The 27,209-nt window shown below is 44.9% G+C and overlaps 2 protein-coding genes across 3 annotated transcripts in view; both read right to left on the bottom strand.

The window, feature by feature from the left end:
* LOC311146040 (deubiquitinase DESI2) overlaps nt 1-19,915 on the bottom strand; it is a 41,779-nt gene extending 21,864 nt beyond the window's left edge. The window contains exons 1-3 of one of the 2 annotated variants that reach the window (XM_084182485.1): nt 19,764-19,915; nt 18,008-18,144; nt 15,935-16,030 (exon numbers count right to left, since the gene is read on the bottom strand). In XM_084182485.1, coding sequence (XP_084038611.1) covers nt 15,935-16,030; nt 18,008-18,144; nt 19,764-19,830 — 300 coding nt within the window. In that variant the 5' untranslated portion in view covers nt 19,831-19,915. Of the gene's footprint in view, nt 1-6,912; nt 7,040-15,934; nt 16,031-18,007; nt 18,145-19,763 lie in introns of those variants that run through there. The other variant, XM_084182484.1, reaches the window with a different exon arrangement.
* A 4,800-nt stretch (nt 19,916-24,715) lies between these two features.
* On the bottom strand, nt 24,716-27,205 carry LOC311146038 (uncharacterized protein). The gene is made up of 4 exons (XM_084182482.1): nt 27,092-27,205; nt 26,750-26,764; nt 25,530-26,636; nt 24,716-25,158 (listed from the first exon to the last, which is right to left on the bottom strand). The coding sequence occupies exons 3-4, from the start codon at nt 26,612-26,614 to the stop codon at nt 25,089-25,091; spliced, it is 1,155 nt and encodes a 384-aa protein (XP_084038608.1). The 5' UTR covers nt 26,615-26,636; nt 26,750-26,764; nt 27,092-27,205; the 3' UTR covers nt 24,716-25,088.
* Nucleotides 27,206-27,209: the final 4 nt, after the last annotated feature.

Genomic DNA, 27,209 nt, shown 5'->3' with positions numbered 1-27,209 from the left:
GGGGTACCAGGTAATAACATGGCTATATACCCGGGGTACCAGGTAATAACATGGCTATATACCCAGGGTACCAGGTAATAACATGGCTATATACACAGGGTACCAGTACTGAATGGATGTGCAGGGGTACCAGGTAATAACATGGCTATATACCCGGGGTACCAGGTAATAACATGGCTATATACCCGGGGTACCAGGTAATAACATGGCTATATACCCAGGGTACCAGGTAATAACATGGCTATATACCCGGGCTACCAGGTAATAACATGGCTATATAGACCGGGTACCAGGTAATAACATGGCTATATACACAGGGTACCAGTACTGAGTGGATGTGCAGGGGTACCAGGTAATAACATGGCTATATACCCGGGGTACCAGGTAATAACATGGCTATATACCCGGGGTAGAGTGATAGAGTGACTAGGCAACAGGATAGATAATAAACAGTAACAGCTGTGTATGTGATGAGTCAAAAGAGTTAGTCAAAATCAAATCAAATTAATTTATAAAGCCTTTTTTACATCAGCAGATGTCACAAAGTGCTATACAGAAACCCAGCCTAAAACCCCAAACAGCAAGCAATGCAGATGTAGAAGCACGGTGGCTAGGAAAACTTCCTAGAAAGGCAGGAACCTAGGAAGAAACCTAGAGAGGAACCAGGATCTGAGGGGTGGCCAGTCCCCTTCTGGCTGTGCCGGGTGGAGATTATAAGAGTACATGGCCATTAAGGCCAGATCGTTCTTCAAGATGTTCAAACGTTCATAGGGTCAAATAATAATCACAGTGGTTGTAGAGGGTGCAACAGGTCAGCACCTCAGGAGTAAATGTCAGTTGGCTTTTCATAGCCGAGCATTCAGAGGTCAAGACAGCAGGTGCGGTAGAGAGAGAGGGGGGGGGGGAGTGGGAGAGAGAGGGTCGAAAACAGTAGGTCCAGGACAAGGTACCACGTCCCGGGGGAACAGGTCAGGGTTCCATAGCCGCAGGCAAAACAGCAGAAACTGGGTTCAGCAGTACGACCAAGTGGACTGGGGACGGGGACAGCCTGGAGTCCTGAAGCATGATCCTAGGGCTCAGGTCCTCCGGGAGGAAGTGGTGGGGGGGGGGGGGGGGGGAAAGAGAGCGAGTGAGCGAGAGAGATGGGAGAATTTGAGGGAGCATACTTAAGTTCACATAGGACACCAAATAAGACAGGAGAATTTCACCAGATAGGACAGGGCCAACCAGGCAGGATATAACCCCTGTGCAGAAAGTGTCAGTGCAGATAGTTAAATAGTAACCAATAACTACTCAGACTAACTACAGAGCATTCAGAAAGTATTCAGACTCCTTCCTGTTTTCCACATGTTGTTACGTTACAGCCTTATTCTAAAATTGATTAAATTAAATCTACACACAATACCCCATAATGACAAAGCGAAAAACAGGTTTTTAGAAATGTGTGAAAATGTATTACAAATAAAAAACAGAAATACCTAATTTAGATAAGTATTCAGACCTTTTGCTATGAGACTCGAAATTGAGCTCAGGTGCATCCTGTTTCCATTGATCATCCATGTTTCTACAACTTGATTGGAGTCCACCTGTGATTTGGAAAGGCACACACCTGTCTATATAAGGTCCCATAGTTGACAGTGCATGTCAGAGCAGGATTGTGTCTAAGCACAGATATGGGTAAGGGTACTAAAATGTGTCTGCAGCATTGAAGGTCCCCAAGAACACAGTGGCCTCCATTATTCTTAAATGGAAGAAGTTTGGAACCACCAAGACTCTTCCTAGAGCTGGCCGCCCGGCCAAACTGAGCCATCGGGGGAGAAGGGCTTTGGTCAGCCAAAGCTCCGACTTGAACCCGATCTAACATCTCTGGAGAGACCTGAAAATAGCTGTGCAGCGACGCTCCCCATCCAACCTGACAGAGCTTGAGAGGATCAGCAGAGAAGAATGGGAGAAATCTCCCCAAATACAGGTGTGCCAAACTTGTAGCGTCATACCCAAGAAGACTCGAGGCTGTAATCGCTGCCAAAGGTGCTTCAACAAAGTACTTAGTAAAGGGTCTGAATTCTTATGTAAATGCGATATTTCAGTTTCTTATTTTTTGTTTTTGCTTTGTCATTATGTCATGGGGTATTGTGTGTAGATTGATGACGGAAAAAACTATCCATTTTAGAATAAGGCTGTAACGTAACAAAATGTGGAAAAAGTCAAGGGGTCTGAATACTTTCAGAATGCACTGTATTTAGCTTGGGGGTAGAAGCTGTTCAGGGTCCTGTTGGTTCCAGACTTGGTGCATTGGTACCGCTTGCCGTGCGGCAGCAGAGAGAACAGTCTATGACTAGGCTTGCTGGAGTATTTTACAACTTTTAGGACCTTAATCTAACACCGCCTGGTATAGAGGTCCTGGATGGCAGGGAGCTCGGCCCCAGTGACTGGGCGGTATGCACTATCCTCTGTAGCGCCTAGCTGTCGGATGCCAAGCAGTTGCCATACCAGGCGGTGATGCAGCCAGTCAAGATGCTCTCATTGGTGCAACTGTATAACTTTTTGAGGATCTAAGTGCCCATGCTGAATCTTTTCAGCCTCCCGAGGGGGAGATGCATTGTCGTGCCCTCTTCACGACTGTGTTGGTGTGTGTGGACCATGAAAATTCCATAGTGATGTGGACACACCAATGAACTTAAAGCTGAGGGGCCCCCATGCTGAGGGTCAGCGTGGCGGATGTGTTGTTGCCTACCCTCACCACCTGGGGGCGGCCCGGCAGGAAGTCCATGATCCAGTTGCAGAGGGAGGTGTTTAGTCCCAGGGTCCTTAGCTTAGTGATGAGCTTGGAGGACACTATGGTATTGAATGCTGAACTGTAGTCAATGAACAGCATTCTCATGTAGGTGTTCCCTTTGTCCAGGTGGGAAAGGACAGTGTGGAGTGCAATAGAGATTACGTCATCTGTGGATCTGTTGGGGCGGTATACAAATTGGAGTGGGCCCAGGGTGTCTGGGATGATGGTGTTGATGTGAGCCATGAACAGCCTTTCAAAGCATTTCATGGCTACAGATGTGGGTGCTTCGTACCGATAGTCATTTAGGCAGGTTACCTTGGCGTTCTTGGGCACAGGGACTATGGTGGTCTGCTTGAAACATGTAGGTATTACAGACTGGGTCAGGGAGAGGTTGAAAATGACGCTCCCTGCGGCTTTGTGAATGTTAACCTGTTTAAAGGTCTTACACACATCAGCTACAGAGAGCGTGATCACACAGTCGTCCGTAATAGCTGGTGCTCTCATGCATGGTTCAGTGTTGCTTGCCTCGTAGCGATCATAGAAGGTACGTAGCTCGTCTGGTAGGCTTGCGTCACTGGAGAGCTTCGCGGCTGGTTTTCACTTTGTAATCCGTGATAGTTTGCAAGCCCTACCACATCCGACAAGCGTCAAAGCCGGTGTAGTAAGACTAGATCTTGATCCTATATTGACGCTTTGCCTGTTTGATGGTTCATCGAAGGGCGTAGCGGGATTACTTAAAAGCTTCCGGATTAGTGTCCCGCTCCTTGAAAGCAGCAGCTCTAGCCTTTATCTCAGTGCGGAAAATGCCTGTAATCCATGGCTTCTGGTTGAGATATTTACGTACGGTCACTGTTGGGACGACGTCGTCGATGCACTTATTAATGAAGCCGGTGACTGATGTGGTAAACTCCTCAATGCCATCGGATGAATCCCGGAACATGTTCCAGTCTGTGCTAACGATCAGACCTTCTCCTGTACCCTTGTGTGTGGGATGGGGGGGGGGTAAAAGACATTCACATCCCACCAGCTGGACCCTCCATTAATAATAAATACTTTCCTGACTGACACGGTGCTAGTGAAATGACAGTGTCTTCAAAACACTACCTGTAAGCTTACTGTTGCAGGCTCTCACATATGGTATTCAGCTAACTATTCCGTCTTTTTTTTTTAGAATTGGTGGACTGATAATGCAAAGAAGCTAACTTTATTTTGTGGACTAGAGTTCTGGAGTTCTATGTTATTGGTCTTTCATTTGAATTTGACACTATCTTAGTCTTAGTGCTTAGTCCCCTCCTGTCCTCCCTGTTCACCCACGACTGCGTGGCCAAGCACGACTCCAACACCATCATTAAGTTCGCTGACGACACAACGGTGGTAGGCCTGATCACAGACAAGACAGCCTATAGGGAGGTCAGAGACCTGGCAGTGTGGTACCAGGACAACAACCTCGTCTAGGTCCAAAAGACTTCTCAACAGCTTCTACCCCCAAGCCATAAGACTCCTGAACAGCTAATCATGGCTACCCTGACTATTTGCACTGCCCCCCCACCCCATCCTTTTTACGCTGCTGCTACTCTGTTAAGTATTTATGCATAGTCACTTTAACTCTACCCACATGTACATATTACCTCAACTACCTCAACTAGCCGGTGCCCCCGCACATTGACTCTGCAACGGTACCCCCCTGTATATATAGCCTCCCTACTGTCACTTTATTTTACTTCTGCTCTTTTTTTCTCAACACTTTTTTTGTTGTTGTTTTATTCTTACTTTTTTTGTTTAAAATAAATGCACTGTTGGTTAAGGGCTGTAAGTAAGCATTTCACTGTAATGTCTGCACCTGTTGTATTCGGCGCATGTGACCAATAAAATTTGATTTGATTTGATTTGATTTTCCTCAACGTGAGCAAGACAAAGGAGATGATTGTAGACTACAGGAAAAGAAGGGCCGAACGCGTCCCCATTCATATCGACGGGGCTGTAGTGGAGCAGGTTGAGAGTTTCAAGTTCCTTGGTGTCCACATCACCAACAAACTATCATGATCCAAACACACCAAGACAGTCGGGAAGAGGGCACGACAACACCTTTTCCCCCTCAGGAGACTGTTCTCTCTGCTACCGCACGGCAAGTGGTACCGGAGTGCCAAGTCTAGGTCCAAAAGGCTCCTTAACAGCTTCTACCCCCAAGCCATAAGACTTCTGAACAATTAATCAAATGGCCACACGGACTATTTAAAGTCACTTTACCCCTACCTACATGTACAAATTACCTCGACTAACCTGTACCCCCGCACATTGACTCGGTACCGGTACTCCCTGTATACAACCTCGCTATTGTTATTTTATTGTGTTACTTTATTTTAATTTTTTTTACTTTAGTTTATTTAGTAAATATTTTCTTAACTCTATTTCTTGAACTGCATTGTTAGTTAAGGGCTTGTAAGTAAGCATTTCACGGTGCTGTATTCGGCGCACGTGACAAATAACATTTCCTGATTTTGATCTGCACACCACTGAAAGAGAGCCTCGGTATCTGGTAAAACCATGTCTCGCATCTCTTCAGTCTAAAGCTGGAATGCTGCACGCAGTCTCCGAGGGACTCCCACATTACATTCAATTGTCTTTCTGTCCATGCAGAAATATCATGCCTCATTTCACACCCATCCTCCAGTCTCTCTCTCTCTCTCTCTCTCTCTGCGTCACTGTCTTTTAGAAATCAACCCATCACTCCTTCAGTTCTCTCAATGCACAGAGTACAGTAATTCAAACGTATTCCTGTCTTCACTTGTCTTAACCTTATTGTTGTTATTCAAAAAGTGTTTAGGACTCTACGAACCAGGGTTGGGGTGAATTCCATTTCAATTCACTCAATTCATTGCTTTTCAATGAGGAAAATAGAAATTGGAATTTGCTCCCAAGTCCCAACCCATGATCACTTCTCTCGCTCTCTTTGGGGTCGCACCCTTCTCTTTCTAAGGGTCGCACCCTTCTCTCTCTCTGGGGTCGCACCCTTCTCTCTCTCTGGGGTCGCACCCTTCTCTTTCTCTCTGGGGTCGCACCCTTTTTTCTCTCTGGTGTCGCACCCTTTTCTCTCTCTGGGGTCGCACCCTTCTCTCTCTCTGGGGTCGCACCCTTCTCTTTCTAAGGGTCGCACCCTTTTCTCTCTCTGGGGTCGCACCCTTCTCTCTCTCTGGTGTCGCACCCTTTTCTCTCTCTGGGGTCGCACCCTTCTCTCTCTCTGGGGTCGCACCCTTCTCTTTCTAAGGGTCGCACCCTTCTCTCTCTCTGGGGTCGCACCCTTTTCTCTCTCTGGGGTCGCACCCTTTTCCAGCAGCCCCTGCATGACCTGTAGTGTGCCAGCCAGAGGGTCCCAGACATAGAGCAGTCCGGGCAAATGCCAGATGGGCCGGTCCATCTTTAGTCCAGCGGGCCGGTCTAAATTGGGGGATTCAAGCAGAATACTGTTATCCAAATAGGCCGGTGTGTTAGAAATGCCCGTGCCGATTTCTGGTCCCAGTCTGTCCCTACTCCCTGCAAAGCAGAGCTACGCTGGGATTTAATCAGGCGTTTGAGCAGCTGTGACTTTCAGCTCCACTGGGGTCCTCATCTGTGACTGCTGGCCTGGAGATATCAGAGGGGAGGAGAGGAGCCAACTATGCACCTGCCTGGTTGTCAAATCCATCCCTGTGTGTGTGTGTGTGTGTGTGTGTGTGTGTGTGTGTGTGTGTGTGTGTGGGTTGGATCTTCTATCATTGTGGGGACCTAAAATCCCCACAAGGATAATAAAACAAGGAAAATTATCACTGGTTGGGGACATTTCCCACAACCCCATGAGGACAAAGGCTATTTTAAGCTTAGGCGTTAGGGTTACAATTAGGGTTAGGGGTTAGTGGTTAGGTTTAGGGTTTGGGTTAGGGTTAGGGGTTAGTGGTTAGTGGTTAGGTTTAGGGTTTGGGTTACGGAAAATAGGATTTTGAATGGAAATTAATTTCAGGTCCCCACGAGGATAGAACAAAACGTGGATGTGTGTGTGTGCAAAGAGACTAAATATTGTGTGTGTGTGACAATAGTAGGTTAGTATGTTACATTGATTCACAGGCAAAATAATGGCACTGAGTGAAAACACACAATCTTACCATATCATACACATTAAGGATGACAGGTTCATTAGCCATGGTTTAATCCTGAGATGGGAAGGCAACGTCCTCCTCTCCCTCCGACGTAATTGCGCTTAAGTAATAGTAGCACCTTCTCGCCCCGACACCCAAGAGGCGCATAGGATTGGATTCTGCTGATGTGCGCTTCCCAGATGGGCTACTCACACCGCGGCGTATTGGACCGGACGAAGCACCGGGGTGGAGGGATGGTGGATCGCATGTCTGTCATGCTCCGCCCTCAGCCAAAACGAGAAATTATGTCCGTTCCAAAGCCAAGAGTATCTAGATTCTAGAGGTAGAAAAAGTATCAAATATCAAGGGGGTGAAACGTCAAAGGTTCATATTTAGCTTTCTGGCTGTAAAGACCACAGGCACGCACAAAATCCCGCGTCTAATTAGCTCGCTAGCTAGCTCGAACTAGCCAGTTGCAGAACTGTTGAACACGGCCCATTTCCATTACCCAAAGCGTAGACAAATAGGGGCTCTGGAAACCAAACCTTCGCATAAACTGCGATCAATCGACTGTGAAGCTAAAACAGCAGTTGCCAAAACAGCACAGCTGGCCTGCGAGGATGATGATGATCAGAGAGGAAGAGGCGAAGCGAGAGGGATAAATGGCCCCAAAATCTGTCTTCTCCAGCAGGTGGCGTTTTTTTCCCGGAAACATTGAGAAAAAAAAAAAATTTTATATCGGAGTTGTGCCCGTTGCTCATGCGTGTATCTGCCCTCTCATTGGCTAGAATGGTCCCACCCGGTCTCGCCTCCTCCCGACTGCTTCCCGTTTTGAAGACATGTATTTTCACGTTAGAGCGACCACTTGACCATCTGGGAAATATAATGGATAATCTGTGTGATGATGCTTGTGTACGAATCTGGGATATCACTTTTCTCTCAAAGGCGGCGATAAGGAAAAAACTGCTAGCATATAACTTTTTTAAATTTTTTAATTTCACCTTTATTTAACCAGGTAAGCCAGTTGAGAACAAGTTCTCATTTACAACTGCGACCTGGCCAAGATAAAGCAAAGCAGTGCGATAAAAACAACAACATAGAGTTACATATGGAATAAACAAAACGTACAGTCAATAACACAATAGAAAATATATATACAGTGTGTGCAAATGTAGTAAGTTATGGAGGTAAGGCAATAAATAGGCCATAGTGCAAAAATAATTACAATTTGGTATTAACACTGGAATGATAGATGTGCAGAAGATGATGTGCAAATAGAGATACTGGGGTGCAAATGAGCAAAATAAATAACAATGTAAATAACAATATGGGGATGAGGTAGTTGGGTGGGATAATTACAGATGGGCTGTGTACAGGTGCAGTGATCAGTAAGCTGCTCTGACAACTGATGCTTAAAGTTAGTGAGGGAGATAAGAGTCTCCAGCTTCAGAGATTTTTGCAGTTCGTTCCAGTTATTGGCAGCAGAGAACTGGAAGGAATGGCGGCCAAAGGAGGTGTTGGCTTTGGGGATGACAAGTGAGATATACCTGCTGGAGCGCAGACTACGGGTGGGTGTTGCTATGGTGACCAATGAGCTAAGATAAGGCGGGGATTTGCCTAGCAGTGATTTATAGATGACCTGGAGCCAGTGGGTTTGGCGACGAATATGTAGTGAGGGCCAGCCAACGAGAGCATACAGGTCACAGTGGTGGGTAGTATATGGGGCTTTGGTGACAAAACGGAGGGCACTGTGATAGACTACATCCAATTTGCTGAGTAGAGTGTTGGAGGCTATTTTGTAAATGACATCGCCGAAGTCAAGGATCGGTAGGATAGTCAGTTTTACGAGGGCATGTTTGGCAGCATGAGTGAAGGAGGCTTTGTTGCGAAATAGGAAGCCGATTCTAGATTTAACTTTGGATTGGAGATGCTTAATGTGAGTCTGGAAGGAGAGTTTACAGTCTAACCAGACACCTAGGTATTTGTAGTTGTCCACATATTCTAAGTCAGCCACCGAGAGTAGTGATTCTAGTCGGGCGGGTGGGTGCAAGCAGCGTTCGATTGAAGAGCACGCATTTAGTTTTACTAGTGTTTAAAGCAGTTGGAGGCTACGGAAGGAGTGCTGTATGGCATTGAAGCTCGTTTGGAGGTTTGTTAACACAGTGTCTAATGAAGGGCCAGATGTATACAAAATGGTGTCGTCTGCGTAGAGGTGGGTCTGAGAGTCACTAGCAGCAAGAGCGACATCATTGATATACACAGAGAATAGAGTCGGCCCGAGAATTGAGGCACCCCAATAGAGACTGCCAGAGGTCCAGACAACAGGCCCTCCGATTTGACATATTGAACTCTATCTGAGAAGTAGTTGGTGAACCAGGCGAGGCAGTCATTTGAGAAACCAAGGCTATTTAGTCTGCCAATAAGAATGCGGTGATTGACAGAGTGGAAAGCCTTGGCCAGGTCGATGAATACGGCTGCACAGTACTGTCTTTTATCGATCGCGGTTATAATATCATTTAGGACCTTGAGCGTGGCTGAGGTGCACCGATGACCAGCTCGGAAACCAGATTGCATAGTGGAGAAGGTACAGTGGGATTCGAAATGGTCGGTGATCTGTTTGTTAACTTGGCTTTCAAATACTTTCGAAAGGCAGGGCAGGATGGATATAGGTCTGTAACTATTTGGATCTAGAGTGTCACCCCCTTTGAAGAGGGGGATGACCGTGGCAGCTTTCCAATCTCTGGGGATCTCAGACGATACGAAAGAGAGGTTGAACAGGCTAGTAATAGGGGTTGCGACAATTTCGGCGGCTAATTTTAGAAAGAAAGAGTCCAGATTGTCTAGCCCAGCTGATTTGTAGGGGTCCAGATTTTGCAGCTCTTTCAGAACATCAGCTGTCTGAATTTGAGTGAAGGAGAAGCGGGGGGGGGGGGGGCATGGGCAAGTTGCAGCGGAGGGTGCAGAGCTGGTGGCCGGGGTAGGGGTAGCCAGGTGGAAAGCATGGCCAGCCGTAGAAAATGCTTGTTGAAATTTTCGATTATTGTAGATTTATCGGTGGTGACAGTGTTTCCTAGCCTCAGTGCAGTGGGCAGCTGGGAGGAGGTGCTCTTATTCTCCATGGACTTTACAGTGTCCCAAAACTACTTTTTGGAGTTAGTGCAACAGGATGCACATTTCTGTTTGAAAAAGATAGCCTTTGCTTTCCTAACTGATTGTGTATATTGGTTCCTGACTTCCCTGAAAAGTTGCATATCTAGCTGGCAATAGATTTCCGTATTGTTTTAAGGTTCACTTTTGGCTTGTCAGCTGTGGTGGTAAAAGCTAGCAACAGCGCAGGTGTAGAACGTATCCAAGCCATGATAATCGTAGCTGGTGCAGCAGTTGAGTTCGCAGGCATCAGTCGCGGATGATGTGGCCCTTTTCATCACACAGATAGATCGAGAGTCGAGTCGTTTTTGCTGAAGCTAGCTACTGTCCTCCGTCTCTGTCCATTCGATGATATCCTCCCCACTGTTGATGATCACAAGTTTACTGGAGAACTGAGACCAAGTAGAGACTTTGGACAGGGTGGATAATGGTATAATATAAGGCAGTTTATTCAGAGGTAAAGATATCTGGAATCGCGTGCACGGACCCGTTCGTCAAACTCTTAGGGAGCTATCTGAAGAGAGCCCCGAAAACATTGTGTGCAGACATTTTATACAATAAATGATGTAGGTTGAATCTAGTAGTTCTGATCTTCTGATTGGTCCTGATGAGTTGGGCGAGGTCCCCTCCACTGTTGCATTGGCTCTGAGTCGGGTTCTCTGTCTTCAAATGTTCAGCCTAAAGGAAGGGGATTTTTGTGTGTGTGTGTGTGTTTAACAGTGATGATGTGTGTGTATGTGTGTGTGTGTGTTATCAGTGATGATGTGTGTGTGTGTGTGTGTGTGTGTGTGTGTTATCAGTGATGATGTGTGTGTGTGTGTGTGTGTGTGTGTGTGTGTGTGTGTGTGTGTGTGTGTGTGTCCTCAGAGCAAGAACTCGTGAGTTGGAAGAACTGAGAGACCTATGGCGTGGGTGTTGTCCTTGGCCACCTGCTGACAAGGCTGACAAGATAGGACTCTTTTGTCCATTGTTATAGGATAGGAACAGCATTGATTGAAAACAAACGCCCAACACAAAATGGGTCATGCACAAGATTTTAGTCAGACCAAGCTATAACATTATATATTTACTACGACACCACCCAACCATATCTCTCGCCGCGAAAAACGGTGTCCTCCGGTCTCGAGAAAACTGCTAAAAAGAAAGTGAATGAAATCATCCGAACCGTGTGGTGCGGGTTATGACCAGATGGGATACAGCTTTTGTCCGAATTTACGCAGCAGGTTAAGAGAATTAGGTTAGGAAAAATGCAAAAAAATAATGCAACTTTTGACGTTAATTGAACAAAAGCTGTATCCTTTCTAGCCATGACCTGTGGTGTACATCACAGCTGGCGGGACGGCATGCTTCTCTGTGAATGGGAACGAGTTAAAGGCGCTGCATGGTCAATTTGTCTGCGTTGGCCATGCAGCATTTACGGTGATACGGCCTCTGCAGAAGGCAGGGCATATTCATATTCCTTGCTCTTCAGGGAGCAGCGCAGAGCTGTTGTGAAGGAAGTCAATTTGTGTTTATACAGGACCCACCGCCACCCCCTACCATCAACCAATCATGTCAATGCTGAACTTATTTGAAACCCTCGGCATTGTTTCAAAATTTGTCCGATACAGTATGGAGCCCAATTTGGCCTCTGCATGCCACGGGAGGCTCCGCAATTGCGTCACACCATCGATACAGCGCCTCCGACCACATTTTGGGATCAAGCATACGTTTGCTTTTAGGAGCAGAAATGTTTGATTACGTCATCTTGCTACAGGCTGCCTCACAGCGTCCTCCAATCCACTACCCAATTGATCAAGGGCTGCATAAATGAGGAGAGAAAGAGCGCGTAGTTGCAGCAGTCAACAAAGCTTTTACCAAGAGAGCTATGCTTTTATTTGTAACTATTCACTTTTATAATCACGATTTATCATCACCACCATGTTCCTCTTCCACCTCATCGTCTTCCAAAGCCATGGGTGGAATCACCACCCCAACCCCTCCCATTTTTTTTTATACAGCAGAATCAGTAGCAACGTTAAGATCACAATGCATCACATTGATCATCCAAAAAATATAGCACTGTCTAACAACGATACAGGGGCAAAACATACACGATTTGTGAACTTGAATGTGCTGCATTCAGTATGTCTCTTACAGAAAATTCATAATAAAAGGTGACGAAATAATGGAAGTGAGTTATTTCACACAAACACACACCAAATGTGCTTTAAATGAAAACAAAATACAGTCTTATCCCAAATGGCACCCTATATAGTGCACTACTTATGATCAGAGCCTTAAGTATACATAGGGAGCCATTTGGGACATACCCTAGATTACAGTCATTGTTATTGTCACCCCAGTGACTCCATATAATACCATTAATTCCCTTTAGATTCTTGCCCACCACAGGCTCTACAAGCGCTTGTTGTAGGGCTCCTGTAGCTCAGTCGGTAGAGCGTGGCGCTTGCAACGCCAGGGTTGTGGGTTCGATTCCCACGGGGTGGGGGCAGTATGAAAAATGTATGCACTCACTAACTGTAAGTCGCTCTGGATAAGAGCATCTGCTAAATGGCTTAAATGTAAAATGTTGTCAGTGCTCACAATCAATACACAATTAGACAGACATACATTAGCTGCACATTGATGCAACACTTCTACTTGATGGCATCCCATTGCTCCTTGTCAAGCCAATGAATGACAAGAACTTGACACGATAGCACAAACAGACTGTCGCTCAGGTTAATTCAATTTCGCCACCCTAAAAGCTGCCAATTCAACCTCCTTGTCTAGAAAATATCTGGTACAAACATAACTTGTTACACTTTGATTTCATCTTTCATCTTAAAAGTTGGTCTATCACTCATCACAATTTCAATGTGCATTCTCATTCCCTCACGTTTGCAGAGTCAATTTGCTTTAGTCTGGGGTCGAAGACAAGTGGGCATAGGGAAACAATTTATTCTGCTCCACAAAGTTCACTGACCCAATTCAATACAATTCATGGCAAGGTTTCATTCGATCAAAAGTGGAACTATCCTACACCAAACTGGTGGTGGACACACAGAAGCAGAATAAACATACATGAAGAGGACAGCTTTTTTTGTTTGTTTACATGTAATCTCATTTTCATACTAGCTTGATTCTTGTTTAATGGGCAAAAGTGTAGAGATGTGGCCAAAAACCCCACAGCAATTCATTTGCTATATCAATAATCATAATCATCAATGCCTTTTTGAAAACAAACAATCAGTTTGGAGAGGTGATATTCTGTCCTCAAGTGAAGGGACAGTCAGGGTCCTAAGTCTGGGACAGCTGGCTGGCTAGGGTCCAGTTGGGTGCCCCGACTCCTGTCCAAGGTGACCGCATGAACAGTCTAAATGTACATTACAATGATTCATGCTGGTGCACGCAAATTCAACATGAATTTTAAGAGGTGCCCGAAACATTATCAAAACACACAGCATTTTGCATTACATTGCTACTGTCCTGGTCTGTTCTTCCTTGGCATGTACTTATTGAACTCATTAGCTTCTTATTAGTTAGCAGGGTGACACACACACACCTACATACAGTTAATACCAAAAGGTGTCATGGGCATTTAGATCTTCTTGAATTACTGTTTCGTGAGCGTATTAGAGCAGACATAGGCTACACTCAGACAAGGTGAGTTCATTAAGTGCGTCGTATATGAGCCCCAAGTCCATTACAATGGTTTTGAGGACAGCCATTTTAGCAACCCCTCGTAGTTTTCTGTCTGTGTCTGTTCTTGTTACGTGGGATTTGTCCCGCTCGAAGTGAGACCAGGAAAGAACTTGCCCTATTTTTGGCCACTTGTTGCTGCAGTTCGGCAGCGCGCTCAGCGAGTTGGTTTCCTTTAGGCTGCTATACATATTTATTTGGTTTGTCATTCTATCGTTTTTCATGGAATTTTAGTGGTAATTAATTAAATATTTGGAATGTATCAGATGACATTTTACAGAAATACTTCTACCAGCTCCGTGTATTCTCAAATTGAAAAAAGTGAGGGAGCGCCGCTCCCCCGCGCTCCAGCAGCACTACATATGGTTCCTGGTGAAAAGTAGTGCACTACATAGGGAATATGGTGCCATTTAGGACAAACTAACCCTATGACAAAACGCCCTTACGCTCACCTTAGACACCTATTTAGTCCACCCTCTATTACAGTGATTGGATGAGCTGCAGGAATGCTAAACGTTCACTAGGTGGCAGCATCAGGACTTTATCAGAGGGTTGGATCAACAGAACGGCTCCACATAGAGTTGTTGGACCTATAGTCATATTCGTTCGAAAGTCACAATATTTTGTTTTCCTTTGCAAACAAACGAAAGCAATAGATTAAGCGATATATTTCCCTTTCCATAAAACATGTAGCCTACTGCCGTTAATGTGTAAGTGAGCACATGCCTGGATTAGATTAACAGAAAATACTTGAATTACTTTTAACAATAACCCAAGCCTCCATGTGAACCTGGAAGCATTTAAAATACCATCTCTCTTTCAGGGACATAACACGGGATGCCTGGTTTACGTCAGCCCCAGTGCCAGTCGGTTTGTGCTATTGCGCTAACGCCTTGTCACGCCAAACTGTTTGGCTTGATGAGGACAGCATAGAAATAGGCAAGAGCACAAACAGATCTGGAACCAGGCTACTATGTTCACAGCGCATCGCCTGATTGAACATACCACCTCGTCAGTGTGACTAGTTTGAACCACCTCCCAACGCCAGGAGCCCAAACGTTACCTTCACATATATACAGCTACTGCACCCGGAAGTATTGTTGCTATAGAGACGGTTTTAGGACAAAGGAAAGATGAAAACAAAACATAGCTAATATGCATCTGTACAGAAGGACTAGCCAAATCAAAATACAGTGAGTGGGTTCTCATAGCCCACTGGCTCCCCCCAAAACAGATCAGCCATTCAGTTACAAAGGCTCCTCTGAGTGACTGAACACAACATGGCCTTTCCGTTTCCAAAACCTCCCTGTGAGAACAGGAAAATAATGAGCCAGCAGGCCCCTAGAGTGAGTCAGGGCTCAACTCTACAAATAAATCTCTCTCCTCCTGATGGATATAAATGATATCTTTGGAATAAACACGCTTTCTATCCACACCACGTGGTTCTGTCTGAGGAGCACAGCTCCGTTCAGCAGTAGGAATGCCATGTTCATTGTGAAGCCTACATCTTTCTTTTTCTTTGTTTGACCATGACAAAGTTAGCTCATTATCTCATGTCATTGGTGTTATCCCTGTGGCAAGAGGGCAAGAGAACAACATACGTTTAGCAACTATGATAATCACAAAATACACAGGAAAAATAATAAAAACAAAGATGCAGAATTCTAACGATATGAACAACTATAAATCCTGAAACATGGCTTACTTTTTTTTCCCCTAGTTCGTTTCTTCTTCTTCATTTTTTTGTTTTTTTTTGGCCTTCAGCAAAGTTCAGTCCCAGCTTTTGCTGTTAAAAATGCTTTGAGAAAGTTAGTGTGTTAAAAGTGCCTTCTCAGTTGTGGCTGGAAGCGTATGTAGAGGAAGGCAACGGCTGCAGCAGCTCCCAGGACAGCCACCAGTATTCCCAAGGAGGAGACAGAAGAGTCCCCATCTGGCCCGGAGCTGGTGGGACCATTCATCGCCATGGTGGGCTGTTGGGACAGAGAGACTTCTTCAGGGGCAGCAAAATAACACATCTTACACCATATCTGAGTTGTGTTCAGACCGAGGGATATAGCCTAGTACTATCGGAATTTGTCCAATAAGAAATGCTTCTTTCTGTTATCAGTTGTAAAACACTTTGCTACAATGTGCCCTAATGAACATAACCCACCCTGCCCAAGACGGTTGATTGAAAAGGCTCAGATGAGTGAGAAGAGCCTGTGGACGTCTCACTCACCCTCTGCTGAACGCGTAGCCGCACGTCCTCTCCTGCTGATCGGAAGAGCTCCACCGCTGCACTGTGTGAAAGGTTCTCCAGCTTGTGGCCATTAATCTACATAGCACAAACAGAGGAAAATAACATAATGGAGCTTGGTACACAGCAATCAGTTGAGGCTCCTCAGAGGAGGAAGGGGAGGACCATCCTCCTCAGTGAATTTCATACAAATTAAAATGGTAAAACATTAAAAAAGTTATCCTTTTTAGATAAAACTATACTAAATATATTCACGTCCCCAAATAATTGATTAAAACACACTGTTTTGCAAAGAAGGTCTACAGTAGCCTCAACAGCACTCTGTAGGGTAGCACCATGGTGTAGCCGGAGGACAGCTAGCTTCCATCCTCCTCTGGGTACATTGACTTCAATACAAAACCTAGGAGGCTCATGGTTCTCAACCCCTTCCATAGACTTACACAGTAATTATGACAACTTCCGGAGGATGTCCTCCAGCCTATTAGAGCTCTTGCAGCATGAACTGACATGTTATCCACCCAATCAAAGGATCAGATAATTCATCTAGTACTGAAAGCATAAACTACAGCTAGCTAGCACTGCATAAAATGTGGTGAGTAGTTGACTCACAGAGAGAGAAAGAAAATAGTTGAACAGTTAAATTAATTTCTTCCTAAATGAAGGAGAAGCAAGAGAAAAATAGTATTTTTTTTTCCACTTTCAGTTTCACTTAGCTAGCAAATGCAGCTAGCTAGTTTAGCCCACTGAAACACTCTGCTCAAACAGAGGGATGCTATGTTAGCTAGCTGGCTATCACTATCCAACACAACACTGGAACTCGGTAGTCACGGTAAGCTTTTGGTTTTACTAATTTATTGCCACCGGGGCCCGCCGGTCTAACTGCTTACTGACTATACACTGTAACATTACCGCATGATTGTAGCGGGTTTACTAACGCGTTAGTTCTATTAGCTATGCTGACTATGACGTTACTTTAGCTAATATTGTGACAACGGTTTGGCTTGGAAAGGTTTTTTCGCCTGGTCACATACAGCTGATGTGTTGTGCACTGAAGTCCACAAGCGAAGGGAAGAGGTGAGAGGAGGAGCGCGCATAACGTAGATGTGAGATGGAATACAACGTGGCTGCTATGAAACTGTGAACTGTGTTTATGCGTGATCAGGGCTGTATTCATTCCGCCGATTCTGTTGAAAAACGTTTCTTAAAACAGAAGCAAACTGAACAAAACAGGGATAAACACACCTGAATTTGTCCAATAGAAACTCTCATTTGCAACTGTTGGACTAATGATTTCACCCAATATCAGCTAGATGCAGGCAAGAGTGTGCAAGGCGGTATTGAATGTCAATGTCTGTCACATCAAATTTGTCTCTCGACCTGTGTGCACCTACATTGTAAACTTTCATTCATAGGCTAGGTTGTAGCAACCTCATGATGGGTATAGGGAAAATTTGAGTATCATGTAGTAGCCTAAACCTATCGATGTTACATTAATAATAATAAGCCATTTAGCAGACGCTTTTATCCAAAGCGACTTACAGTCATGCGTGCATACATTTTTGTGTATGGGTGGTCCCGGGGATCGAACCCACTACCCTGGCGTTACAAGCGCTGTGCTCTACCAGCTGAGCTACAGAGGACCACTGGGTGAATGGAATATGAATGACAGTCATCCAAAATGCTGTAATAGAAATAAGGCCATGCTCATGAAAAAATAATCGTCCTCCCTCATCTGAAACGGCACTGACCGCCACTGATAGCAATGTTATATGATCGAGAACTATAAATTGATAGTACCATGATCATTTAGGATCTCCCTTCCAGAGAAAAGGCTCATGTAATTAAAGCCACACTTCTGCAGTAGATGGCTGGAATCTAAAGCCTAATACACATTTCCTAGATAGACGATTGATTGATGGATTCAAACATCACATTACATTCCCCCTTCTTACCCTCTGCTCCCTAATCTACCAGTCGGCTGGCTCTCAAGCAATTGAGCCAGTGGGTACGAGGTTATCTGCTCCAAAACTCAAAAAGGTGAAAGTCCATCTTTACCGCCAATATCTTGTCTCCCTCTTGTAATCTGTCATCCAGCGCTGCAGCTCCATTCTCTTTGATTTTGGCCACATAGATCCCACTGTCATTCAGGACATCCTGCTGGTCCAGACCCCCCACGATGTTAAAACCCAGACCTGGAGGGAGGGAGAGGGGGGACAGGGAGAGGGACAGTGAGAGAGAGAGAGAGAGAGAGAGAGCGAGAGAGCGAGAGAGAGAGAGCGAGAGAGAGAGAGAGAGAGAGAGAGAGAGAGAGAGAGAGAGAGAGAGAGAGCGAGAGAGAGACATTTGAAATGTCTTTATTCTTTTGAAACTTCTGAGTGTAATGTTTACTGTTAATATTTATTGTTTATTTCACTTTTGTTTACTATCTACTTCACTTGCTTTGGCAATGTTAACACACGTTTCCCATGCCAATAAAGCCCTTAAATTGAAATTGAATTGAGAGAGAGAGAGAGAGAGAGAGAGAGAGAGAGAGAGAGAGAGAGAGAGAGAACAGTAAATGAAAGTTTCAGGTGAGGTACTTAGTATGGAGTTCTCATTACATGGACATTTGCTGACTGATAGCCTTCTGATTTACCTTCTGGATATTCAAAGAGGGAAAGGCCATAGAGAAATATAAAGTGTTCTAATTCTATGGGGAAGGCTATGTAACTATGGCAGTGCAGCAAGTATTATATGTTGGGGACAGGTCATGGGAGGTGTGGACTGAAGGAGAAGTCTGCTGATTAGAATGACGTCATCTATGTGGGACAAGGTACAAGCGGAACCATTCCAGAAGCAGCCTATAATTCCCTTCCATGCAGTCAGTCTTGTCATAAAATAATATTGCAGATGCGGTAAAGAGGTCAATGGAACTCCAAAAACAGTGGAAATGCCATGGAAACGCTAGTTTAACTCGACTCGTCTTGGAGATATGGAGGCTAGCTAGCTACATACGGGTATTCTCACTGGAGGTGACTGGCTAGAAAAATCAAATCAAATGTGATTGGTCACATGATCGTAAACAACAAGTGTATACTAACAGTGAAATACTTACCGGCCCTTACCAACAATGCAGAGAGAAAGAAAATAGAGAAATAATAGAAAAGTAAAACACGTAACAATAAATGCACAATGAGTAACGATAACTTGGCTACATACACGGGGTACCGAGTCGATGTGTAGAGGAACGATTTAATTGAGGTAGATATGTACATAACTAGGAATAAAGTGACTCGGCAACAGGTTAGATAAAACAGTACCAGCAGCGTATGTGATGAGTCGAAAAATTGTGCAAAATGGGGTCAATGCAGATAGTTATAGTTAACCAAATAGCTACCCGGACTAACTATTTAGCAGTCTTATGGCTTGGGGGTAGAAGCTGTTCAGGGTCCAGTTGGTTCCAGACTTGGTGCATCGGTACCACTTGCCGTGCGGTAATTGATTGGTTTCCTTATATGAACTGTAACGTTAACTCAGTAAAATCTTTGAAATTGTTGCGTTAACATTTTTAGTTCAGTGTAGTTAGCATTGCTAGCTAGAGCCTAATTTGTCTCGGTAGCAAAAGGAGGAAAATCCGATCTCCGTGACGTTCAAATTGAAGCCTATTTGCAATGACCAGATTAGCCACGACATTGGCAGAAGTTGAATAAAGACAGCCAGCCAGTTAACTGTTGCTAACTAGCGAGCTTGCTAGCTATCCAGGCCATCCGTTTGCAAGCTTGCTAACTAACAGTAGTTATGTCTGAGTTGCGACTGAAAGCTATTTTCTTACCTTGTGGTCCTCTTTTCAACTGTATATCCAGCACGGTAGGCGTAGTATACGTTGCTGACCCGTTCATGATGTAAGGAATCCGGAGGCCTGTTTTTGAGAGTAGTTATAAATGTGAAGGTGAACTCATGCAGGAGTACGGTCTCTGCTGCCTGCAGTTTGCTGCTCTCTGATGGACTAGAACTCCACTTCCCAGAATGCTCTTCAATCTACTGCTCTACTCATGACCTTTGATTGAACCACCCATAACTGATACTATCGTTCAAGAGAAACAGATGGTTCTCATCAATCTGGGGGTCCTAGCTGGGTAGTAGTATCCCTGGGGGTGCCTGACCCCCCCCATCATGTTAGTGATAACATGATGTGATCCTCAAGTCATCGGGAGATGACAGACACAGTCAAGGATTAATACTGAAAAATTAAGACACATTTTCTATGATTTATGAGCTAGATCTAGCTAAAAGACCTAGACCAGCCAACCAAGGCTCTGTCTATTATGCTAGTCCATCTAGCCTCACACACACACCATAACTCTGAAAGGCTAACCAAGACTGTGATTATAGACAGTAAAACACACTTAACATGTCAAATACAGCCGAAGCCTACAGTTCTGCTGTAATGAAAACATTGTGAAATGTAAGGACACGGCACCTTTGCCCCATTGGCCTAGACATTTCATGCAGAATAAACATGGTTACTTTCCCTAGGACTTTAAGAACAGATATCGCCTTCTCTGCTACCGTTACATAGCCCAGTACCTTTCCCTAATTTGTATAGATTATTTACCACGATATATATATGACAGTCCTTTGATTGTGCCCAGAATTACATCTCTGTAAGAAAAAATTAATTAAAAAAAGGCATTTTCCCATAGCCTATAGGACATGCTGTACAGGGCTTTTCACACTACTGAGCCAAACCAAGCTGCACTGAGCTGACCTGATTACCCATCCACCATGGTTCCTGGAACCGTGCTGAAAACGACAATGTGAAAAAAAAATATATATATATAATATCTGAGCTAGCAACAGTTTTGTTCAAGGCCCTGTAGTGTGAAAAGGGGTATACAGTGGGGGGGAAAAGTATTTAGTCAGCCACCAATTGTGCAAGTTCTCCCACTTAAAAAGATGAGAGAGGCCTGTAATTTTCATCATAGGTACACGTCAACTATGACAGACAAAATGAGGAAAAAAAATCCAGAAAATCACATTGTAGGATTTTTAATGAATTTATTTGCTAATTATGGTGGAAAATAAGTATTTGGTCAATAACAAAAGTTTCTCAATACTTTGTTATATACCCTTTGTTGGCAATGACACAGGTCAAACGTTTTCTGTAAGTCTTCACAAGGTTTTCACACACTGTTGCTGGTATTTTTATTTATTTTTATTTATTTCACCTTTATTTAACCAGGTAAGCCAGTTGAGAACAGGTTCTCATTTACAACTGCGACCTGGCCAAGATAAAGCAAAGTAGTGCAATAAAAACAACACAGAGTTACATATGGGGTAAAAAAAAAAACATAAAGTCAGAAATACAACAGAAAATATATATACAGTGTGTGCAAATGTAGCAAGTTATGGAGGTAAGGCAATAAATAGGCTATAGTGCAGAATAATTACAATAGTATTAACACTGGAATGCTAGATGTGCAAGAGATTATGTGCAAATAGAGATACTGGGGTGCAAAAGAGCAAAATAAATAACAATATAGGGATGAGGTAGTTGGGTGGGCTAATTTCAGATGGGCTGTGTACAGGTGCAGTGATCGGTAAGGTGCTCTGACAACTGATGCTTAAAGTTATTGAGGGAGATAAGAGTCTCCAGCTTCAGAGATTTTTGCAATTCGTTCCAGTCATTGGCAGCAGAGAACTGGAAGGAATGGCGGCCAAAGGAGGTGTTGGCTTTGGGAATGACCAGAGAGATATACCTGCTGGAGCGCAGACTACAGGTGGGTGCTGCTATGGTGACCAATGAGCTAAGATAAGGCGGGGATTTGCCTAGCAGTGATTTATAGATGGCCTGGAGCCAGTGGGTTTGACGACGAACATGTAGTGAGGACCAGCCAACAAGAGCGTACAGGTCACAGTGGTGGGTAGTGTATGGGGCTTTGGAGACAAAACGGATGGCACTGTGATAGACTACATCCAATTTGCTGAGTAGAGTGTTGGAGGCTATTTTGTAAATGACATCGCCGAAGTCAAGGATCGGTAGGATAGTCAGTTTTACGAGGGCATGTTTGGCAGCATGAGTGAAGGAGGCTTTGTTGCGAAATAGGAAGCCGATTCTAGATTTAACTTTGGATTGGAGATTCTTTATGCGAGTCTGGAAGTTGAGTTTACAGTCTAACCAGACACCTAGATATTTGTAGTTGTCCACATACTCTAGGTCAGACCCGTTCCTCCATGCAGATTTTGGCCCATTCCTCCATGCAGATCTCCTCTAGGGCAGTGATGTTTTGGGGCTGTCGCTGGGCAACACAGACTTTCAACTCCCTCCAAAGATTTTCTATGGGGTTGAGATCTGGAGACTGGCTAGGCCACTCCAGGACCTTGAAATGCTTCTTACGAAGCCACTCCTTTGTTGCCCGGGCGGTGTGTTTGGGATCATTGTCATGCTGAAAGACCCAGCCACGTTTCATCTTCAATGCCCTTGCTGATGGAAGGAGGTTTTCACTCAAAATCTCACGATACATGGCCCCATTCATTCTTTCCTTTACACGGATCAGTCGTCCTGGTCCCTTTGCAGAAAAACAGCCCCAAAGCATGATGTTTCCACCCACATGCTTCACAGTAGGTATGGTGTTCTTTGGATGCAACTCAGCATTCTTTGTCCTCCAAACACGACGAGTTGAGTTTTTACCAAAAAGTTCTATTTTGGTTTCATCTGACCATATGACATTCTCCCAATCCTCTTCTGGATCATCCAAATGCACTCTAGCAAACTTCAGACGGGCCTGGACATGTACTGGCTTAAGCAGGGGGACACATCTGGCACTGCAGGATGAGTCCCTGGCGGCGTAGTGTGTTACTGATGGTAGGCTTTGTTACTTTGGTCCCAGCTCTCTGCAGGTCATTCACTAGGTCCCCCCCGTGTGGTTCTGGGATTTTTGCTCACCGTTCTTGTGATCATTTTGACCCCACGGGGTGAGATCTTGCGTGGAGCCCCAGATCGAGGGAGATTATCAGTGGTCTTGTATGTCTTCCATTTCCTAATAATTGCTCCCACAGTTGATTTCTTCAAACCAAGCTGCTTACCTATTGCAGATTCAGTCTTCCCAGCCTGGTGCAGGTCTACAATTTTGTTTCTGGTGTCCTTTGACAGCTCTTTGGTCTTGGCCATAGTGGAGTTTGGAGTGTGACTGTTTGAGGTTGTGGACAAGTGTCTTTGATACTGATAACAAGTTCAAACAGGTGCCATTAATACAGGTAACGAGTGGAGGACAGAGGAGCCTCTTAAAGAAGAAGTTACAGGTCTGTGAGAGCCAAAAATCTTGCTTGTTTGTAGGTGACCAAATACTTATTTTCCACCATAATTTGCAAATAAATTCATAAAAAATCCTACAATGTGATTTTCTGGATTTTTTTCTTCTCAATTTGTCTGTCATAGTTGACGTGTACCTATGATGAAAATTACAGGCCTCTCTCATCTTTTCAAGTGGGAGAACATGCACAATTGGTGGCTGACTAAATACTTTTTTCCCCCACTGTATAAGAGGACTGAGATCTGATCTTTTATAAGAGGACTGAGATCGGATCTTTTAAAGAGGACTGAGATCAGATATTTTTAAGAGGACTGAGATCTGATCTTTTAAAGAGGACTGAGATCTGATCTTTTATAAGAGGACTGAGATCGGATCTTTTATAAGAGGACTGAGATCGGATATTTTAAAGAGGACTGAGATCGGATCTTTTAAAGAGGACTGAGATCGGATCTTTTAAAGAGGACTGAGATCGGATCTTTTAAAGAGGACTGAGATCGGATCTTTTAAAGAGGACTGAGATCTGATCTTTTATAAGAGGACTGAGATCGGATCTTTTAAAGGGGACTGAGATCGGATCTTTTATAAGAGGACTTTATGTGAAAACACCCTTTTGTCAGCATTAATGGAACATATGTATTGAATGGATGAATGGGCGAATGAATGGGCGAATGAATCCTGTAGCCTAGTGTAGTAGTGTGACTACCTACCGGTCTCCTCCAGGGATGGGTTCCCCTACTATGGTGATCAACAGCCTGGGCATGATGCCAGCATGGAGAGGCAGTTCGTAGGGCACTGGCTGAAACAGAGGGCACATTAACATCACAGGTCATCAGTCTTAGTGTTTTATTCAAAAAGATTAGACTAATAGAAGTAGTCTTTTTTTTTTAATCAACAACATATCCAATAGAAGTACACATTTCAAAAAATAATGGAAGAGGATTGCATAAAGAATGGGTAAGAATATTGAATATATGAGCTTTATTAAAATGACGTTATATCAGGTGCCAAGAGAAATGACCATTGACCACTATCCAGTGGCGACACTAAAACTGTCACTTAGTTGTAATTAAAACATAGTAGATGCATCCTCATTATATCGAGGAAGAAATACAAATAAAGTTTCTTTACAAATGCAAAACATTTCCCTATTGATACAAATATATCATGATGAGTAATGAAATGACTGTTGGCTAACTCTAGAACCGCACCTACATTCCAAACGCCACTGGAAGAATGAGTCATCCCCCTTAGAAGAGTCTCCACTACACCCTACACCAAACAAACCAGAACCTGAGACTAAATTAGAATGAGTCATCAGCCTTAGCAGGAATAACTGGATGAATTGAAACAACGTAATTTCCGTCAACCAGTTGTACCACCTCTTGATTAATATCATTTTATGGGCCATACATCCCAAAACGACTTCTTTAAACACTGCAATGCAAAAACAAATCAGAACACATGCAAAACACAAGTGATAGTGTTCTTTTATTTCAAATACATAACACAATTGACATTTCATCAATGCTGGCAAACACATAAGTACAGGAGGATTACTACCAAATTATATTTAGCTTTATTAGAAAGTAGCATAACATTTTATTGTAAAGATAAGTGTGACTTTAATGAAATAATATAAAATGTGTCGTTTCACAAAAGCCAAGGCTATGTATTGCACTTGAATGACAGCAAACATTTTTGGGTTCCCTTTCTCCCCCAGGTATGAGCTAGTAAAAACCTCTTACACAGACTAAATAACGCTGCTGCTTTTTCTTAAACCAAACCACAAGGTGATTTTGTAGTTCTTAAACCAAACCACAAGGTGAATGCTGCGGGTGGTGTCCTCATCCGACTGAAAATCTGACGAGTTCAGTGCTTTCAAAAATGTGGTGGATATGGTATATTATGTCTGGGCTGAAAGACAAGAATACATATGATATAACTGTAAATGATACATTATGATATAACTGTATATATTCTGTTGTTTTGCCTTGCCTTGTTTGCGCCCTGCAGAAAATACCTCAGAGCAGTGCACCTCAGACCAATATAATGTTATTGCGGTGATGGTTCTAGAAGATCAAGACCAGCAAATCCCTGATCCACCATCCTGAACGCTGCGCTCAATGTTAGCTTGCGAAATTAGGAAGGTAAAACGAGGCAAGGAAACCCCACAAAAAGAGCCACACCACGTGTACAGAGATCCTCCGGTGAAGACTAGGACAGAAGTGCACCAGGAAGCAAGCAAGCAGCAATGTGTGGTGTTTTAAAAGCATGTATTTACTCACCAGCATGCCTCCTGGAGCTGCTTGTCCCCCGTATGGTCCCGTGGGCCCTGGGTGGCCGGGCTGGGGAGGGAAGCCTCCACCGCCTCCACCGCCTCCAGGACCCCATGATCCAGGGGGGATTGGAGGGAAGGCCCCACCAGCGAACCCAGAGTAGGTGCCTCCTGCAGGAGGGAAGGCAGCTCCTGGACCTCCAGGCCCATACATCCCCCCACCAGGCTGGGCTCCTGGGTAAGCCACGTTGGGGTAGGGTCCTGGGGGTGCGCCGGGGCTAGTTTGGAAGGGTCCAGACGGGTACTGCATGGGGGCTCCAGGGAACTGGCCGGGGGCTCCACCAGGAGGGAACTGCCCAGGGAACTGTCCAGGTGCTCCAGGTCCGTGTGGGTATTGTCCCGGGGCTCCAGGTCCGGGTGGGTATTGTCCCGGGGCTCCAGGTCCGGGTGGGTATTGTCCCGGGGCTCCAGGCCCGGGTGGGTATTGTCCCGGGGCTCCAGGCCCGGGTGGGTATTGTCCCGGGGCTCCAGGCCCAGCTGGGTGTTGTCCCGGGGCTCCAGGCCCAGCTGGGTGTTGTCCTGGGGCTCCAGGCCCGGGTGGGTATTGTCCCGGGGCTCCAGGCCCGGGTGGGTATTGTCCCGGGGCTCCAGGCCCAGCTGGGTGTTGTCCCGGGGCTCCAGGCCCAGCTGGGTACTGTCCCGGGGCTGCAGGCCCAGCTGGGTGTTGTCCCGGGGCTCCAGGTCCGGGTGGGTACTGTCCCGGGGCTGCAGGCCCAGCTGGGTACTGTCCCGGGGCTCCAGGCCCAGCTGGGTACTGTGCCGGTACCCCTGGGCCGGGCTGGAACCCACCAGGGGCAGAGGGAGCTCCAGGATACTGCCCTGGTGCTCCGGGACCGGAGGAGAAGGGTCCTTGACTTCCAGGGAACTGCCCTGGGGCCCCTGGCCCAGACTGTGGGCCGCCAGGGAATCCCCCAGGAGCAGAGGGCTGTGTGGGGGCTCCGGGGGCCGCACCAGGCCATCCTGGGTTAGTGGGCGGAGGGGCGTTGGGGGCAGCTGGGTTGGGGTTTGCCACTTTCTTAGCTTGGCCCGGGACATCGTCCGCTATGGCATCTGCCAGCTTCATGCCAAAAAAACAGGGAGATTGGTACCATGATCTTCACCAACATATTTACCATCTTAAAACAGGCATACCTTGATAATAAACGTGATTGATAAAAGTAGCTAACTCACCGAGAAATCCATGTCCTGAAAGGTAATGGGGGGAAAATAAAGTTGTTAGGTCTGAAGCATACTCTATGGCCTATTAGCTACTTTAGTTAACAGCCTGAAGTAACTAGCAACATAGTTTGGTTATCACAAGCTACCTATAAGCTTTAAATTAAACTGGATTGCAGGCTGTTTAGTGTTGTACACATGCAGAACGCTAGCTGGCTCGATGTACAGTTAACGTTAGCTAACATTAGCTAGCAAACATTAGCCAGCTACCTAGCTGATTATACATATTTTTGCTGCTCAACGATCAAAGTACAATCAAGACATGTTTTTAAAGTATGTTAGGCTTTTCAACATTACCTCGACAAAAGAGGGACGTCTTTCAACAAATTATAAAGTTAGAAACAACTAAAAATGTGCCAGTTGAGAGATTAAAAATACTGTACAAAACTCCTGAAATAAAGGAAGTGCACAGTCT

Source organism: Coregonus lavaretus (genome assembly GCF_964263955.1).
Source record: "Coregonus lavaretus genome assembly, chromosome: 18".
In the NCBI taxonomy this organism is placed as follows: Eukaryota; Metazoa; Chordata; class Actinopteri; order Salmoniformes; family Salmonidae; genus Coregonus; species Coregonus lavaretus.
This window is presented reverse-complemented; position numbering and strand designations above follow the sequence as displayed.

Excerpts from the sequence above, each read along its gene's own strand:
- LOC311146038 (XM_084182482.1), bottom strand. The coding sequence starts at position 26,614 with ATGTCCCGGGCCAAGCTAAGAAAGTGGCAAACCCCAACCCAGCTGCCC. Across the intron at positions 25,159-25,529 it reads CAGCTCCAGGAGGCATGCTG|CCCAGACATAATATACCATA; the intron begins GTGAGTAAATAC and ends CTTGTCTTTCAG.